The following is a 17,498-nucleotide window of genomic DNA, read 5'->3' as shown; positions in this document are numbered from 1 at the left end:
CTAAACCACTGTCAGCTCTATGAAGAGAACGTGCTATTGACAGATCCTTAAACTATTTCAGGATTGTAGCAAAGAAATAATTTAAGTTGATACCAAAATATTTCAGGAAGATTATTGAGGAGGAAAAAGAAGTTCTGAGTGCACTTAGGGAGCCCTCTACAGTGACCGTCTGCTTTATCATCCCATGCAAGGCAAACATAGGGTGAAAGAGGCTCTATTCATAATTAGGCTGAGACAACAGGCACAAACTGGACCTGTCCTGGGGCATCCTGGGATATGAGGTTCACTCCAACTTCCATGCCTTAGGTACTTAAGAATTGCTGCAGAGCAAAGAAACTTCAGTTACATTAAATTAAGCTCCCTATTTTCCACCAACTTACATTCAGATGATAAAGTGCCTAGTAGATATTACAAATTTATTTGTCCTTCAATAGTTGCTTTTTTTTAAGTTTCATTTATTTTGGGAGAGAGAGAGAGAGAAAATGGGAGTGAGGGAGGGGCAGAGAGAGAAAATCCGAAGCAGGCTCTGTGCCATCAGCGTGGAGCCCCATGTAGGGCTTGAACCCACGAACTGTGAGACTATGACCTGAGCTGAAATCAAGAGTCAGGCACTGGCACACCTGGGTGGCTCAGTTGGTTAAGCCTCTGACTTCGGCTCAGGTCATGATCTCACAGTTTGTGGGTTCGAGCCCCACATAGGGCTCTGTGCTGACAGCTCAGAGCCTGGAGCCTGCTTCAGATTCTGTGTCTCCCTCTCTCTCTGACTCTCCCCTGCTCATGCTGTCTCTCTCTCTCTCAGAAATAAATAAAAAACATTAAAAAAAAAGAGTCAGGCACTTAACTGACTGAGCCACCCCAGTGCCCCTTAATTGGCCTTCCAATACATTTACGTAAACATAGTCAAAGCCTAATTCATTTCATATGTGACTTCCCAGGAAGAGCCATGGAATGAAAAGACTCTCTTTTATTTTATATAGTGTACTAAAAAAAAAAAAAAAGTCCATGCTGGATATGAACATTTATAAAGACCCCACTGACAGTAGAGAGAACGTCCCTCTCATCCTGAGCAAAGGTGTGAAGCCAGGTCCTGAAAGGAATGTGAAGAAGACAGGTTCCTGAGGAAATACCCCGCCCCCTGCACCAGGGGCCCCGAGGCAGCCTCTGACTTACTTGAATCCCTTTGGCATCAGGATGCACTTGGAGTCATGCTGGCAGGGGTTCAGGTCCTGGGCACAGAAGTCCAGCTTTTCCTCGCACAACTCGCCTGTTAACATGGCAAACGGTGTTAGTTCACAGACCAAGCTTAACAGGCTTCCCGCCAGCAGGCTGTCAGGGGCCTCAGAGGTTAGCACAGCTTGTGACTGGGGAGAAAATAAATCACAAGATACGGAAGCAGAAGATCCGAAGTGCTGGCATGCTGCTACATGGTCGTGATTTGGGATAATACAACTGTTGTGATTTGTAACTGATACAAGCCCCTTTAGAATACACTGTTGGAAGGAGGGAAAGGAAATCTGAATGCTTTTCATTTTCTGTTGTTTCATTTATTTTAATTTGGACTTTTTAGGGGCACCTGGGTGGCTTAATCGGTTAAGTGTCTGACTTTGGCTAAGGTCATGATCTTGCCATTTTGAGTTTGAGCCCTGGGTCAGGCTCTGTGCTGACAGCTCAGAGCCTGGAGTCTGCTTCGGATTCTGTGTCTTCGTCTCTCTCCACCCCTCCCCCACTCACACTCTGTCTCTGTCTCTCAAAAATGAATAAACGTTAAAAAAATAGTTTGGACATTTTATTATGGTATAGCATATACTCAAGGATAAATGAATAGCTAATGAATATTTACATACTGGACCCACTCATGTAACCAATGTCCACGTCCAGAAACACACCATTTACCAGAGTTCCAGACACCTGACCCCAAGGGTAAGTAACCACTGTCCTAACAGGGCCAAACGTGAGTTGTGCCTTTTTCTGAATGTGACATAGATGGACTCATTTGGTATGTACCCCTTTATGTCTGACCTACTCTGTGGTTTTATGTTTGAAAAAATAATCCTCATATTTTCATAGTCTCCAAGGTCTCATAAAGTCTGGAAGGAAACAATTTTGTTTCCCTCTTATGACTTAATTGCAATAGTTCAACAGACTACTCTTTAGTTACATCCACTAAGAAAAAAACAAAAGGAGACTCAATCTGGATAGAGTGTCAGCTCATAAAGAATAAATTTTATCAATAAATGAGAGCCAAAAGCATAACCATGCAGATTCTAGACACTTTATGTTGAATTGCATGCCTGAGAATCTATTAAGAAGTTTTGTCAGATATAAATAATATGGTCCTATCTTATTTTCAGACATATTAGGCCAAATAATGATTTTCGGTGAGACTTTCCCAATCATTGAGGGAGATAATAAATAACTAGAAAGAAACAAAATTTAAAAGCCATCTCCTTTTCAACCTTACTGCTAAATCCCTTTTTAACTGTGTTATAGACGATAAGTGAGCCAATACAGGGACACATCCGAGCAGCTGTTCATGTTCAAGAAACTATTAGAATCTTCATTCATTCAGGGTGTATGGATTTAAACAGCATTGTTTACAAACCAGGAGTTTCAACATATTCCTTTGTTATAAGACTGTCCTTTTAAGGAAAAACTTTGCTAACTGGTAGAAAGAGTTGCTTAGCAACTCAATGCGGCATATTATTTACATTTCAAGAATCTGTATCCATGATGCAAATATATAAATGTACTCAGCTATTATGTCAACTTGGTGTATGATAAGTTTTTTTCTGTCTCTTACAATGAACTAATTACACTGAAAGTCTCATAGATTTCTTCATTATAAGAAAGTTGTCTGCGATACAAAAAGTTTTTAACAACATATACATGATGAGCTATTTTTTAAATAGAGTTTATTTAAAGGTTTTCACTTTCAATTAGTATTATTTTAAGTAATACATCTTGATGGAATCTATTCATTATAATTTGTCAGCCTACCATGAGGAAATCAGTTTGAATTTTCCCATCAAACCTATTTGGTTGGACACAGGGTATTTATAGTACTCTATAGACAAGGCAGGTTATAGTAACTGATGATACAGAGGGACCATATAAGATGTATAATAAATAAAAATACTCTGTTTTTCATTCAATACCTAAATAAAAAATTGTTTTAAAAATTATAAGAAAAGGGGAAATGTTTGATTTCTTATTCACTTTGATCCAATCCAACCCAACTTAACCCAACCGAATCAAGGTGACCTACACTACAGTTCATGAGGAGTTACTGTATGATGCCATGGTTGATGCTGAGGCCACAAGGGCAGATGTAATGGACTCTGCCCTCAATCAGCTCCCATTCATTCAACCAGTAGAGAAAGTCTGAGCTGGAGACAGAATGTAGAAAGAGAAATTGATCTCTAAGAGAAGAAACTAGAGTTGACCCTTTATCCTCCACCAGGTGTTTCTCTATAAACTTGACGTGGAAGGAATGAGAAAGGAGATGGTTCTAAGGCACGGCTGGCTAAACAGACCGTGCATTGTCTAATTAGGAGCTTTAAGGCAAAACATGCTACTTTTAATGTGAAAAGCTATGCCGATGTGAAGTGTTCCTTAATTTGTAAGGAATCTATGTTCTAAGAATAGCACAGCAGCAGTATTAATCATTGCTAAAGTTGTGTAGGATAGTTCTTTATGATCAATACATAACCACACATTTGATTCTGGTTAAGACAAAAATGATTTGTCTTCCTTTAAGTGTCACCAAATATTACAATACTAACAAATGTTATATTCCATTACTGCCTAATTCACTTCTAAAGCCAAATCGTTCAACCTGTACTCTTCTCTCCTCCATCAGTGTATGATTTAATGAATTTATCTCAACTCCATGCCTGGGTTAATAGTGTTTCCTTTTGTTTCAGTAACTTTAATAAGTTCTGTTGTCAGTTTTTCCATCCTTTATACAGTCCCTCTTTATGAGATTTTCCTGGATCTTTTCACCCATTTGTTAGCTATCTATAATTTTCATATGCCATGTTGCCTGTGCCTATTTTATGGCACATCTATAGTTTGAATTTACGTATTGACTTAATCAACATTTGTACAGTGTTTATTACTGTGTGGCAGACAGTTTTAAACACTGCACAAATAGAGTTGCCTAATGTTCCTGATAACCATTTAATAAGGAGAGGACATAAGGCTGTATGGTTTTGGACGCACTGTATATTAATGATATTTACCTCATTTCCTTTCTTTGAGTTTAAGATCACTGAGAGCATTATTCTTGGCATATTTGCCTTCCTATTTCTATAAAGTATGATGCTATGACACACTAGAATAATAGCTATTGAGAAAAGATACATACTTTTTAAGACAAGAGTGCTATCTTGTTGACTTATATTCAATGCGAATTTCACTTTAGCATTTAGATAATTTTCTGTTTAATTTTTGCTTAATAATTAGTTACCCATTAATAATAAATACTCATGACTTTCCTTTAAGCATTACTTTAAATTTTCTCTGGCCATATTAAAATAAATGTTTTCATTGGGCTATTTATTTTTTTCAACTTATGTTGGATTCTGCTGTATTTGAGTGAAGGCGGTTTTAAAGTTCAAATACCATCCCACAGAGGTGAAACTCAAGAGCTCAAGGTAATATGTGAATTGTAGCAAGCTCCACAGACAAATGTACAAGTTTAGATCTACTTCTCAACAGTAAGAAAAGTTGGACATTTGAAAGCTGCATTGGTTTTCCAGGAAGAATAACACTAACATTAGTTCACTCATACACTTTTAGTTACTACTGAATATTTGTCCTAAACCTTATAGTATTGAGTGAACATTACGCTTACTCCTTCCTTCCTTCCCTTTCTTTTCTTTCTCTTTTTCTTTCTCTCTCTCTCCTTTTCTTTCTTCCTTCCTTCCTTTCTCCCTCCCTCCCTCTCCCTTTCTCTCTCTCTCTTTCTTTCTTTCTTTCTCTCTTTCTCTCTTTCTTTCTTTCTTTCTTTCTTTCTTTCTTTCTTTCTTTCTTTCTTTCTTTCTTTCTTTCTTTCTTTCTTTCATGTGTAGTCAGAGCTAGTACCAAATCAGTGAAAAAATCAGGGGAATATAATGGAAAATAAGGTAACTGTTTTTGCTTTTTTGATGTTCCACGTCCTGCCTGAGATAATATCATCAATGGCTACCTTTCTTCCTGAGATGATAAAGTATGAGGTGATAAGGAAAGATGGAAATATTGTTTATTCTGCTACACATAGTTAGTGTTATAATCTGTTATCCTGTAAGCCAGTCTTTATATTTTTAACACGGAAGTAGGAAAGATATGTCAGCTCACTGGGGGTGGTTAAGGTCAATGTAGTTGAATACTCGTTAAATTTCAGTGCCCATGAATCCCTCAATATACAGGGGTTTAGACAAACCTTGACTCCATAATTCAGCTCTAACCCACTCTACTAAATCCTAGGATATCCTATTTTTTATTTGCTTTCAGCTCTGTACCCTTAAAAGTCCCAAGTGACAAAGCAATAGCATGGAACAAAATGGTTGCCTGGCATTTGTAATTTCACTTTTATTCAGATGAGTAAAGTAAATTGCCTTATGCTTTCAATTTTAAGCTGTGAGAGAGAGAGAGAGAGAGACAGAGAGAGAGAGAATTTTAAAAAGTAATGTTTATTTTTGAGGGAGAGAAGACAGAGTGCAAACAGGGAAGGGGCAGAGGGAAAGGGAAGCACAGAATCCAAACCAGTTTCCAGGCCCCACACTGTTAGCACAAGGCCTGACACGGGGCTTGAACTCTCCAACCACGAGGTCATGACCTGAGCCAAATTCAGATGCTTAACCAACTGAGCCACCTGGGCACCCCGAGAGAGAGAATATAAAAACAGATGTATATGTACGTGTAAGTGTGTGTGTGTGTATGTCTATATGATATCTACGTTTTGAGAAGAGATGGAGAGTGGTCAACCAGGTAGCCTATCATTATTTCTTTAGAAAAACAGAGGCTACTGAATGAAGTGCTATAACTTGTGAATAAAACGCGCTGTATCTCCAAAACAGGTGTGTTTTTTGTAAGAAGGTGACATGTAGTTCCTGGGTCACTTCCTCCTGGTTGTGTCTGTCAGGTACGTATGGTGGAGAGTGAGATTGGAAATGGCCAGGTTCTATAGCTTTACTTGTATGAGCTGTGGGAGAGCAAGGCAGGAGGGAGGCCCACTCCCCTCAAACAAAGCCCACTCTTGGGGAGGAAATATAATCACAACTTACTAAACACCTGTACATGTGGTTTTTCTGAAGAATTTGATGTCGTGACCACATAGCCTGGTGTACAGTGTAGGGCAGTCCAGGTTGATACCTGTTGTCTCAAGGAAATTATCAATAGTGTCCCCATGCACTCACACAGATGACTTGCTTTGAATGATAAATGTTATGGTCACCTTGTAGTGGGACACCAGAAGCAAGATCATCAAAATGGATGTTCTGGAGTGGCGAGTGAGCCAGCATAAAGAGATACTGAAGAGTAAGTACTTTTAATGGGTGTGATGACATCTGGGTTGCTGAGTTATTGCTTGGAATGGCCTTCTGCAACTTATTCAGTATAAAACAGTGGCCTGGTTGCAGGAAAGTGAACTATTTTATCGTTCTGGGCCCCAATTCCTCATTGGTAAAATGATCTTCTGGAATTGAAATTGTGCAAGGTCAACTGTGGCTCTTAAAAAAAATCTCACACACGCCAAAAAGGAAAATGCTTCTACAAAGATGGATAAGGCAGGTAACAAGTTAGCTGCTCAAAACATATTGCATTTGGTGGTAAAGACAAAGTGTCAGTATGTGCTCAGAGCCCTCTGAGGTTGTGGTTTTGTGATCTTATTGAAATGAGACAGCAATCTCAATGCACTTTGATGGCTGTTCCGGGAAAGGGTACCTGCAGTTGGCCTTGACCACTGCTTCATTTGAGATCTATATTTGTAGCTGATTTGAAGGTTCCTTCCCTCTTGAACACCTGGGGCCCTCCCTTTTATCCTCATTTATACTTCTGGCGTCTTAGTTTTTTCTTTATATTTCTTATTACCAAATTTATTAAAGTAGTTTCAGAACTATTCTACAAACTTCTTCCATGATAGCATATGGAGGATATCCCTATAGCTTTTTCTAATGATTATGATAAATCAGATGTTTAATATCACTATACACTGTGAGTGGCAACTATGTATAAAGACCCGTGTTAAGGGGTGCCTGGGTGGCTTAGTCGGTTAAGCATCCAACTTTCGGCTCAGGTTATGATCTCATGGTTCATGAGTTCCAGACCCGCATCGGGCTCTGTACAGATAGCTCAGAGCCTGGAACCTGCTTTGGATTCTGTGTCTCCTTCTCTCTCTGCCCTCTCCTGGTTGTGCTCTGTCTCTCAAAAATAAACACTAAAAAATTTAAAAAACAAAAGGACCTGTGTTAATGCTACAGCCTACAACAACACAGTTCGATCCCTATTCTCATGGAGATTATACATGAGAGGAAGAGGAGAGATGTTAATCAATAATTTCGAAAGTAACTATAAGATTGCTTGTGTGATACAGGTAAGTGGACGATGTCATGGGGCTTTAGAAGGGGGACTGACCATGCGGAGATATTTCTGAAGAACTGACACCGGGAGGTGAGAGTGAAGCAGGGAGTGAAGAGTAGCAGAGAGGCTCTGTGCAGGAGGCTGTATTCATGGAAAATATGAGCTCTGAAAGACTGGGAGTGAGCCCGGGAAAATAAGGTACCAGAGGAGGTCACAGAGGCTGGCAGGGGCCACGTGGTACAATGTGCAGTGGGTACCACAGAAGGGTTTTAAGTGGAAAGATGGCCAGATGATACCTGTACTTTTAAAAGAACATTCTGGTTTCAGTGAAGGATGGACCGCAAAAGGGCAGATAAAAATGGACATGATGGATGATTCAACTTGCACTCAGGTGGCAGTAGATGAGATGGACGGCCTGCAGGGATGTTTAGGAAGCAGAATTTATGAAACTTTGTGATGGATTGGACGTGAGTAGGGGAGAGAGAGGGAGTCATCTCAGACTACTGGGTTTCTGGTATGTATATTTGAAAGCACTTGGCAGTGACATGGAGAACACTTGAAATGACCAGGGTTTCTGGGGCAATATCAAGGGTTTAAAATATAGTGATGTGGAAGGGGTGCCCGGGTGGCTTAGTCGGTTAAGCGTCCGACTTTCGCTCAGGTCATGATCTCGCGGTTCGTGGGTTCGAGCCCCGCGTCGGGCTCTGTGCTGACTGCCCGCTCAAAGCCTGGAGCCTGTTTCAGTCTGTGACTCCCTCTCTCTCTGACCCTCCCCTGCTCACGCTGTCTCTCTCCTAGAAATAAATAAAACATTAAAAAAAATTTAAAATATAGTGATGTGGTGTTATGGGCTGACTTTGCCCCCTTTTCCTGTCCCCTACAAAAGATATGTCAGTGTCCTCCACTAGCTCAGAATGTGATCTTTTATTTGGAGATAGGGTCCTTGCAGAGCTAATCAAATTAAAATGAAGTCATTAGGGTGGGCCCTAATCCATTATGGTTGGTGTTCTTATATGAAAGAAATTATGGCATAGAGAAAAGACTGAAGAGACACTGGGAGAAGATGACTGCCCACAGGCCAAAGAGAGAAGCCCACCATGGATTCTTCCCTCAGAACGGTCAAAAGCTACGAACCCTGTAGATACCTTCATTTCAGATTTCTAACCTCCAGAACTGTAAGACACTTAATTTCTGTTGCTTAAGCCACCCACTTTGTGGTACTTTGTTAGAGCAACACCCGCAAACCAATATGGGTGGTAAATGCTAAATTATGAGAGGATTATAGTGGGGATAAAACTTTCAATTTATGCCATTTTTTCTCTTCTTTCTTTCTGACTCATGTCTTTTTTTGTTCTTATTTCATTTCATGTGGCTGTCCTCTCCTTGGCCTAAAGTTTTCTTTTAGGTCTCTGATATTCCCTAACAGAGTCTGGAATAAGTGATGCACAGGAGAGGGCGTAACCGTGACTATGATGTCTGCACTGCAGAAGAGTCAAGGTCCAGAAGAGCACAGCAGAATAGGTGGTCTCCACATTGGCCATGGGGGGTGGAAGTCTCTCTGCAAAGCACTGTGTCTGGGTGAATTTGGACCAAATCCCTGGGCCTCTCTCCAAGAGGAACTGGTGTTAACAGGGTGTGCAGGAAAGGCTGCCCAGGTGGTAATGAAGATTCTCTTCCTTTTAGGGTATTAAAGGTAACAAAGGCCAAGCGAATCCCAAACTACTGTGTTTTGTACAGAGGGAGAAAAGTGAGTCTGATGCCTTATTTCATCAATTTTACAACGAACTGGGGGATTGGCTTGAACTTTGAATGAGAGCAACAATTAAAAATAACTACCAAATATATATATTATTATTAATTAAAAATAATAGTTTAATGTTTTTTATTTAGATTATGTCAAAGACATCAAAGCTCATGATAGGTGAAGGAAACCTGAGTTGAATCTTGTCACTAATAATAATTTACATATCCCCCACACGTTCAAATTTCCTAAACATGCTTTTTCATAAAAAATACTGGTTTAACTACGAAATTGTTGAAAATTTTTATCTATAGTGATTCTTTGGCAAATCAATGGATAATGAAGATACTATATAGTTCATGAGAGTTAGCATTAATGTCTCCTAAAATTAATAAGAATAGTAGTAGAAGGAAATCAACCACTAATAATAGGATTAGTTTACATGTGCCCTGGAGTGAGAATTTCTTACTTGACCAAAACATAAAGCTGCTTTAATTTAATAATTTTCCTAATAAAATGTTGAGAAGAAATATTTTGAGCTAGACCCACCAAATGATTCAAAGACATGCATGATAATGCATGATAAATTCCTTTCTCTGGAGAAGTTACAATATGGAAAAATTAGAGAAGAAGAAAAGATTCCTAACTTTCCAGTATTCCTTGGGTTTCATTTAGTGATTAAAATATACACAGCATCCCAGGAGCGCCTGGGTGGCTCATTTGGTTAAGTGTCTGACTCTTGATTTTGGCCTAGGTCATGATCTCATGTTTCCGGTTGGTGGGAGCAAACCTGACATCGGGCTCTGTGCTGACAGTGTAGAGCCTGCTTGGGATCGTTTCTTTCCCTCTCTTTCTGCCCCTTCCCTGCTTGTGCAAAATTACTCAAAAATAGACTAATTTTTTTTTTTAATTAAAAAAAATATGGAGAGAACCCTGGCTTAGAATCTGGATAAATGATTTTTTATTTTTTTTATTAAAACCTATAGTACACAGTCCCAGTTCATTACTATCCCTGAAGAAATTTCTCCTCTTGGTAAAGTGAGCTAAGAAGACATTTTTGAAGAGTTGCTGGGTGGACAATTAGTTGAAGTCTGTCTGCCAAGAAATCTGGGCAATGGCATGTGTTACGTAGGCTTATTCAGTCCTCAAAACCGCTAAGCAGAAAGGAGGTTGCTTATTTGGGCCCTGGATTAGGATTTCTGAAAATTTTCAACTTCAACTTACTCTTTTTAAAATACCCATCTGTTTTAGGGGCACCTGGTGGCTCAGTTGGTTGAGAATCCGACTCTTGATTTCAGCTCAGGTCATGATCTCACAGTTTTGTGGGTTCAAGCCCCACCATCAGACGCTGTACTGGCAGCATGGAGCCTGCTTGAGATTCTCCCTCTCTCTCTACCCCTCTCCTGCTTGCACTCTCTCTGTCTCTCTCAAAATAAACTTCAAAAAATATTTATATTTTTAATATAATAAAGTTCTAGGAAAAAGTACATTTGATTGAATGAGTATCTCATTTCAATTTTTCCTAAAGTTAAATTATAAGTTATAAATTCAGGTTGAGGATGTCTACAAGAAAAACAATTTTAGATAGGGGTACATACATTGCTGGAACACTTAACTGTTGCTAGTTTTTTTGCTAATGTAATCAGATTTAGCTTCTTTTTTCTCTGAGACAGAAAAAACAATTTCAGAGTCCATTCTGGGAATCCTGGGTGTAGCAGGGGAGAGTTCTGGGGCTGATACTGCAGGCTGTCCTTGTTCTTATGTATAAATTGTTACCAAGTGAGTTTTTCTTAATTCAAAAGGATCATTAATATTGATAATAATAGAAAAGGAACTTATGGCAGCAATCTGAATAACTGAACCAGAATTCTGGTGTTAAACTTAATCTGTTATGACATTGTCAAATATACTTGTGACAGGGGAGGAAATCTGGCGAATTCCTGACAGAATCCCCAGGACACAGAGTTTGGGAGGGTCAAAGGCATCGTTCTTCAAATATTTGCATTTTGAGTTCTTGCTTGGCTCAGGAAAATCCTGAATAATTGGTAATCATTTTATCTCCTTTGAACTGGAGCAGCAAGGGAAAATATCAAAAACAGGAACTTACTGGATGAAATAAATGAGATTTAATTTCTTAGAAGTATGGTCCTTGAAGGCAAAGGATACCCGTATTTATATTTTTATACCTCCTCATTCCCATTCCACTGACTAGCAGATTGGCTGGCACAAACTAGATATTCGAAGGCTGAGGGAAAATGTGAAAAATGGCACTTATTTGATTACTTTTAAGGGAAAAAACTTTAATTTTTTTTAATGATTATTTTTGAGAGAGACAGAGACGGAGTGCGAGTGGGGGAGGGGCAGAGAGAGAGAGAGAGAGAGAGAGAGAGAGAGGCAGAAACAGAATCTGAAACAGGCTCCAGGCTCTGAGCTGTCAGCGCAGAGTCCAATGCGGGATGAAGCCCAGGAACTGCAAGATTATGACCTAAGCTGAAGTCAGAGGCTTAACCTACTGAGGCATGGAGGCACCCCAAGGGCAAAGAAACCCCCCCCCCACAAAACTTTAAACACATTAATGAAGGAGACCTGAGATGTGAAGAACAATGTAAGGCAGAGCAGAAAACAAGGAAAATCAGTAGTAGATTTGTGTTCTGAGATCCCGGCCTGAGGGACTGACTGCCTTTGCAGGTAGGACTGGATACACAGCCTGGCTGACTCTCTGGTATCCTTATAATCTCATCTGCCAAATAATGATGGTTCCAACTGGAAACAGAGAGGATGAACTCCGGAATGGTAGGAGTGTGAGTGTCGGTACTTCCCTGACATGCTTGAGAAAGGGAAGATAAAAGGACCTGAATGTTTCTCATTACCAAAATTTTAAAATTCCATCGAATTCCTATAAAAAATTGTATATTTACTATTTTTCTTTATTTCTACTAAAAAATTCTCTCTCCTGTTATAGGTCTTTCAGGGTAGCAAAGAGATGGATGAACTGAGTAGTGGGTGCAGCACCTGTTAACTGAACTACACCTGCAGGAAAAGCATGTCTGTTTCCTCCTCTTCTGCTGAACTGGTCCAGCTCTATTTGTTACATCACCTGCTCAAGGTTATAATCCCAGGCACCAGAGCATATTAACAAGAACAGATGCCTAGTCTCTGAGCTGAATATTCGGTATCTTTATCAATGGTAATGGTAATAATTGACTTTTTTCATCACTAAAAGTGTGCTGTTATTTCTTACCTTATTTTTTCAAAGAGCCGACTCTTCCTGAGGATCCTTTTTAATAATATGATGCTTTCTCCTCTGTGCTCACTACACTACAATCTGTCCTATCAATGAGAAATTTCATTGACCTCTAAAATATGATCAATAAAGTACTCAGATCATTCCCATTTCTCTAAACTTAATTAAATCCACTAGTTTGTACAGAGATGTAAGGAAATGATCTTGAGGGGCTGCAAATTCTTAAAGATCCAATACACTGATCAACATCCTCTGGGTGCAAAAGATGTCCAAAATGGACCATGAGCAGATGGGATACATTGCCACAGAGTAACCTCATGAGATAAAGTTAATCATACTTCAAAGTAGGAAGGCTCAAGAAAATACTCTAGACATGTGGATAATAAAATGTTTCAAGCAAGGAAAATCATCTTCTGTTCTCACTTTTGTTCTAAATAATATGAAATGGGTTGCTCCATAATGTTTTGTTGGCCAGAAAGTCTGATTAGTCTTCATTTAGAAAAAGGTTGTTTATCTTCATTTATCAACTGGTAAAGGAACCATATTATGCTGTCCACTTTCTTGGGATATGAGAGACGATGGCTTTGTATCAGTGAAATAACTGACCCAATTTGAACTTGAAGAGTGAAAGCCAAAGAGTTTGCCTGGTAGATGTTTTATGCATTTAAAAAAGTCACACTTGATGCTTAGCACAGTGTTCAGCATAAGATATTTTCTCAATAAACACTGTCTGAATATTTAAAATGAAAAACTTACCTCCCCCTAAAAATAAACAAAAAATGAGATGTTTTTCAGTACATCCTCTTTGGAACATCAAGGCCAAATAATGTAGCCAATTACAACAACTACTGAAATGTTAGAAATATTTAGCTCTTATATTTAAGATAAATAAATCCAAATTAGATTGAATAAGGCTTGATTATGTTAAGCTGTTGTTTTGGGCTCAATGGGCATTGCCTACTAACTAAAGAGCAAGTATGTAGGACCTGGCTTTGAAAGGTCGGAAAGTGAAGGCAAACCACACAATCGTGTTAGGCTGCCAGAGTATTCTCTCTAGTTAGACTGCAGAATTATGGGAATCTACCTCTAAAACCAAGAGCACACTGTGTGCACTGTATTTCAGCCAACTTGACAATAAAATATATTAAAAATAATACATAAAAACATCAAAAATAAAATAAGATGAAATAAGAGAACCCCCCAAAACCAAACAAAAACAAAAAACAAAAAACCAGACTGCAAGCATGATTGCAACTATATTGATCTTGACATAAAGACCTTGAATATCTTGAGGCAGAATTAATAACAGAAAGTAACTATTATTAAGAGATCATAAAAATTTAAAAATATAGCAAAACCTAAAAAACCAAAAACAAACAAAAAAACAAAAATCAGCCAAATCGAGGGGCACCTGGGTGGCTCAGTCGGTTGAGAGTCCGACTTCAGCTCAGGTCATGATCTCACGGTTCGTGAGTTCGAGCCCCATGTCGCGCTCTGTGCTGACAGCTAGCTCAGAGCCTGGAGCCTGTTTCAGATTCTATAACTCCCTGTCTCTCTGACCCTCCCCTGCTCACGTTGTCTCTCTCTCTCAGAAAAAAAAATATCAGCCAAATCGAAGAGCTCTTCAGCATTCACTATTTCCTTATACTTCTGGTCAAGTAAGGGGGTAAAGAGAACCAAAGACTTATTTCTAAAGTCTTTCCATTAGAAATATGCATGGAAAATAGAATTACAAAACAATAATTTAAAGAAAGATAGTATTTTATCATTCATCAATTGATGGACATTTGGACTCTTTCCATAAGTTTGCTCTTGTTGAAAGTGCTGCTATAAACATTGTTTATAGGCACTTGTTGGAGGGCACTGAGTATTGTATGTAAGCAATGAATCATGGGAATCTACCCCCCAAACCAAGAGCACATTGTATACACTGTAAGTTAGTTAACTGAACAATAAACTATATTACCAAATAAATAAATAAAAAGAAAATAATAAACGAATTGTGGAAATTAGAAAATATAGAAGTGTATTAAAACATGTAAATTTTGTAATGTAGAAACTAACCAAATCATATAATGTATACAGAGAAAGAGTTGAAAAAAAAACAAAGAAAGATAGTATTGAAAATTACAGGGAGAGAAATTTCCTTTATGATTATAATCTACTTTAGGTAGGAATTTCTCTATCAAAATTCCCTTAAGGACTCATACCATTAGGAATGGCAGCCCCTGATGTTTCTGGAGTATAGATGGTTAGCATTATAAGGTGTCATCCCATACATTCTTCCATGTTATTCTCAGACACCAGTGTGAGGTGGGACAGATGTTATTATCCCTGTTTTCCAGGGGGGAAAAAAAAGACTGTCAGAGGTGACAGAGGTCCCAGAGCTGACAATATTAGTGCCAAGATAAAAAATCTGAACCTTCCCAAGGGGCGCCTGGGTGGCTTAGTCGGTTAAGCGTCCGACTTTCGCTTAGGTCATGATCTCGCGGTTCGTGGGTTCGAGCCCCGCGTCGGGCTCTGTGCTGACTGCCAGCTCAGAGCCTGGAGCCTGTTTCAGTCTGTGACTCCCTCTCTCTCTGACCTTACCCTGCTCACGCTGTCTCTCTCTCTCTCTCTCTCTCTCTCCTAAAAAAAAAAAAAAAAAAAATTAAAAAAAAAAATCTGAACCTTCCCCATTAGCTACAAAAAATTCATCAGAACCCCACCTGCCTTACTAGCCTAATAATTATTAGCCTAATACTTATTATTAGCGTAATAATAAGGGAAAATAATTAGTTTGTAGGCATTGATAAGTCATTTCTTTTTTCTTTCTTTTTTTTCATGTGTAAATAGATTGTTTGCCTTCATTTGAATTTTGTGGCTACAGCTTTATTCTTTTCAAATGCACATGAAAGACAATTATGTACAGAAAGCTGAAGAGATGGCAGAAGAAAAGCTTGTTTACCATAAACAATTAGGCAGAGTCACTATGTGATGGGAAATCTTTCCAAGCCTGGAAGACAGCAGCAGATAAGAAGGAAATGATTCCAGAGGAAGCCTCCCTGTCCCAAATCCCAGTGCATGCCTTGGGGTCAGTTACACATTGGTTTGCATTTAGATCCCTACTTAAAAGGTGTGTGTTTTCTCATCTTATACAAGTTATTGCTTAAATTTTTATTGTTCACATCTACAGCGTTCTTTTTAATGAACAATATGTCACCTAATTATGGAGCTTCTTTTTATTTAAGAAAGTTACTCTCTGCTATGAAGAAGTTGAAATTTAACTTCTTGTGAAGTTATGGGTTAAAAAATAGAGAAAAGTTTGACTGCTTTTCAAAGCAAATTCACTTGGCAGCAGATTATTGGAAATAGAAGGCATCTTATATAAACATAAGCATGAAATTTAGTCAACATAGGAAATCACGTGGTGATTTAAAACACTATCACACTGCCAAGCTTTTTCTGAGAGTATATATAACTATTTATGGACATATTCCTATAACAGAACAATTGCTATTGTTTTTCTGAGATAGAAGCAAACTTTAAACACCCCTGCCCCAGACCACCAATTAGTTTAGTACTTTTAAAAAGAAAAGATGACATTTGATCAAAGATGTTATTGGATTCATTAATCTTTAGAGAACTGCATAGGCTATATTTTAACATTCTAAAATATGAAGCCATTTTTTTCATGTTTTTCAACTTAACTCTGTACATAGTAAGAGTAAGTGACCAAACACAGCATATAACCTGAATAATGCAACAGAAAAAACAATGGAGTCCTTAGCAAGCAGAGACAAAGAGAACTGCTACATAATGTATTCCATGTTAGCCCTATCATCCTACTGCAAATGCTTCGCATACAACCAGAAATGTCAAGACAAGCACATATTGTGCTCCTTGTAGGACACTGTGCCTGCATGTGACACTTGAAAATGTCCAATCAGCTGAATGAGTAAAAATCCAATGTTATTAGTAATAATTCTGAATCTTTAAAATGAAATTTCACAAAGATTTCATGATAATTTCCCAGAAATACCTATCACTCTAATTACTCTAGGACTTCCTTTCCTGGGCCCTGGTGGTTTGGGGGATCTATTTGAACCATGCTGATGTCCATGATTAGATATGACTCTTTTTATGCTTTAAAAATACTGCCTAGTACTTATGACAATTTATAATGTGTTTGACAATGTGACTCTCAAAATCAATCTCTTGGGCTTTGTAATGTTTCTTTCATAAAATGTTTTAATAAATACAAACATCTTTCAGTATTTTACATGTTTCAAATTACTAGAGGTGTTAGCTTAATGTCCTGGGAAAATTCCCAGTATCTAAACACTTTTATACCTACACTCTGTCTACGGTACTGAAGGACCAATGGTTTTCACTGTAAAAATAATTCATGTTGGTGACATCTTTAAAGGGTAAAAGCATACAGACAAGTAGGAAGTAAAAAGTATTCGTCTTTCTTTTTAGCTACCTCGTCTTCCCACTCAGAGAATTTCTTTCAGAGCCTTCTAGAAATTGGTTAGGTGCACTTCAGATGCCCTTTTTATAGTGTTCGGCATAGTGATGCATAGGACAAGGATCTGAATGACTGAGCTGAGGTATTGGTTTCGAATTCTGTCAACCGTCCTTTTACCGTGTACACGCAATGACATCTATGTAGCTTTAAAAGTAAAAGGGAAACTAAAATGAAAATCATAATAGACTTAAAAGGCAACTAACCTTTTTCCACCTCATTCAGATTAGCAGCTGGCAGCGACAAGGACAGAAGAGACAAAAGACTTTTTACATTGCGATACAACAGCAGAGCACACGAAGCCAATGCGCGGCATTAACAGAGACGCCGAGGGTGAGAGCAGACTAAAGCAAGGCTTAGATTTCTTACCTACAGCAGGGCCACACGCACAAACATGGAGTAAATGAGGCGAAAGGTCAACGCCATCCCAGGCAGCGAGAGGTCTG

The 17,498-nt window shown here is 38.6% G+C and overlaps 1 protein-coding gene across 3 annotated transcripts in view; it reads right to left on the bottom strand.

The window, feature by feature from the left end:
- SLIT2 (slit guidance ligand 2) overlaps positions 1 to 17,498 on the bottom strand; it is a 370,098-nt gene that overhangs the window by 27,860 nt on the left and 324,740 nt on the right. For all 3 annotated transcript variants that reach the window (XM_077750411.1, XM_077750413.1, XM_077750412.1), the window contains one exon: positions 1,171 to 1,264. In XM_077750411.1, coding sequence (XP_077606537.1) covers positions 1,171 to 1,264 — 94 coding nt within the window. The remainder of the gene's footprint in view (positions 1 to 1,170; positions 1,265 to 17,498) is intronic.

The sequence above is a fragment of the Crocuta crocuta genome, unplaced genomic scaffold (assembly GCF_008692635.1).
Source record: "Crocuta crocuta isolate KB4526 unplaced genomic scaffold, BGI_CrCroc_1.0 scaffold179, whole genome shotgun sequence".
Taxonomy (NCBI): domain Eukaryota; kingdom Metazoa; phylum Chordata; class Mammalia; order Carnivora; family Hyaenidae; genus Crocuta; species Crocuta crocuta.
The sequence above is the reverse complement of the archived record's forward strand: the minus strand, read 5'-3'. Positions and strand labels throughout refer to the sequence as shown.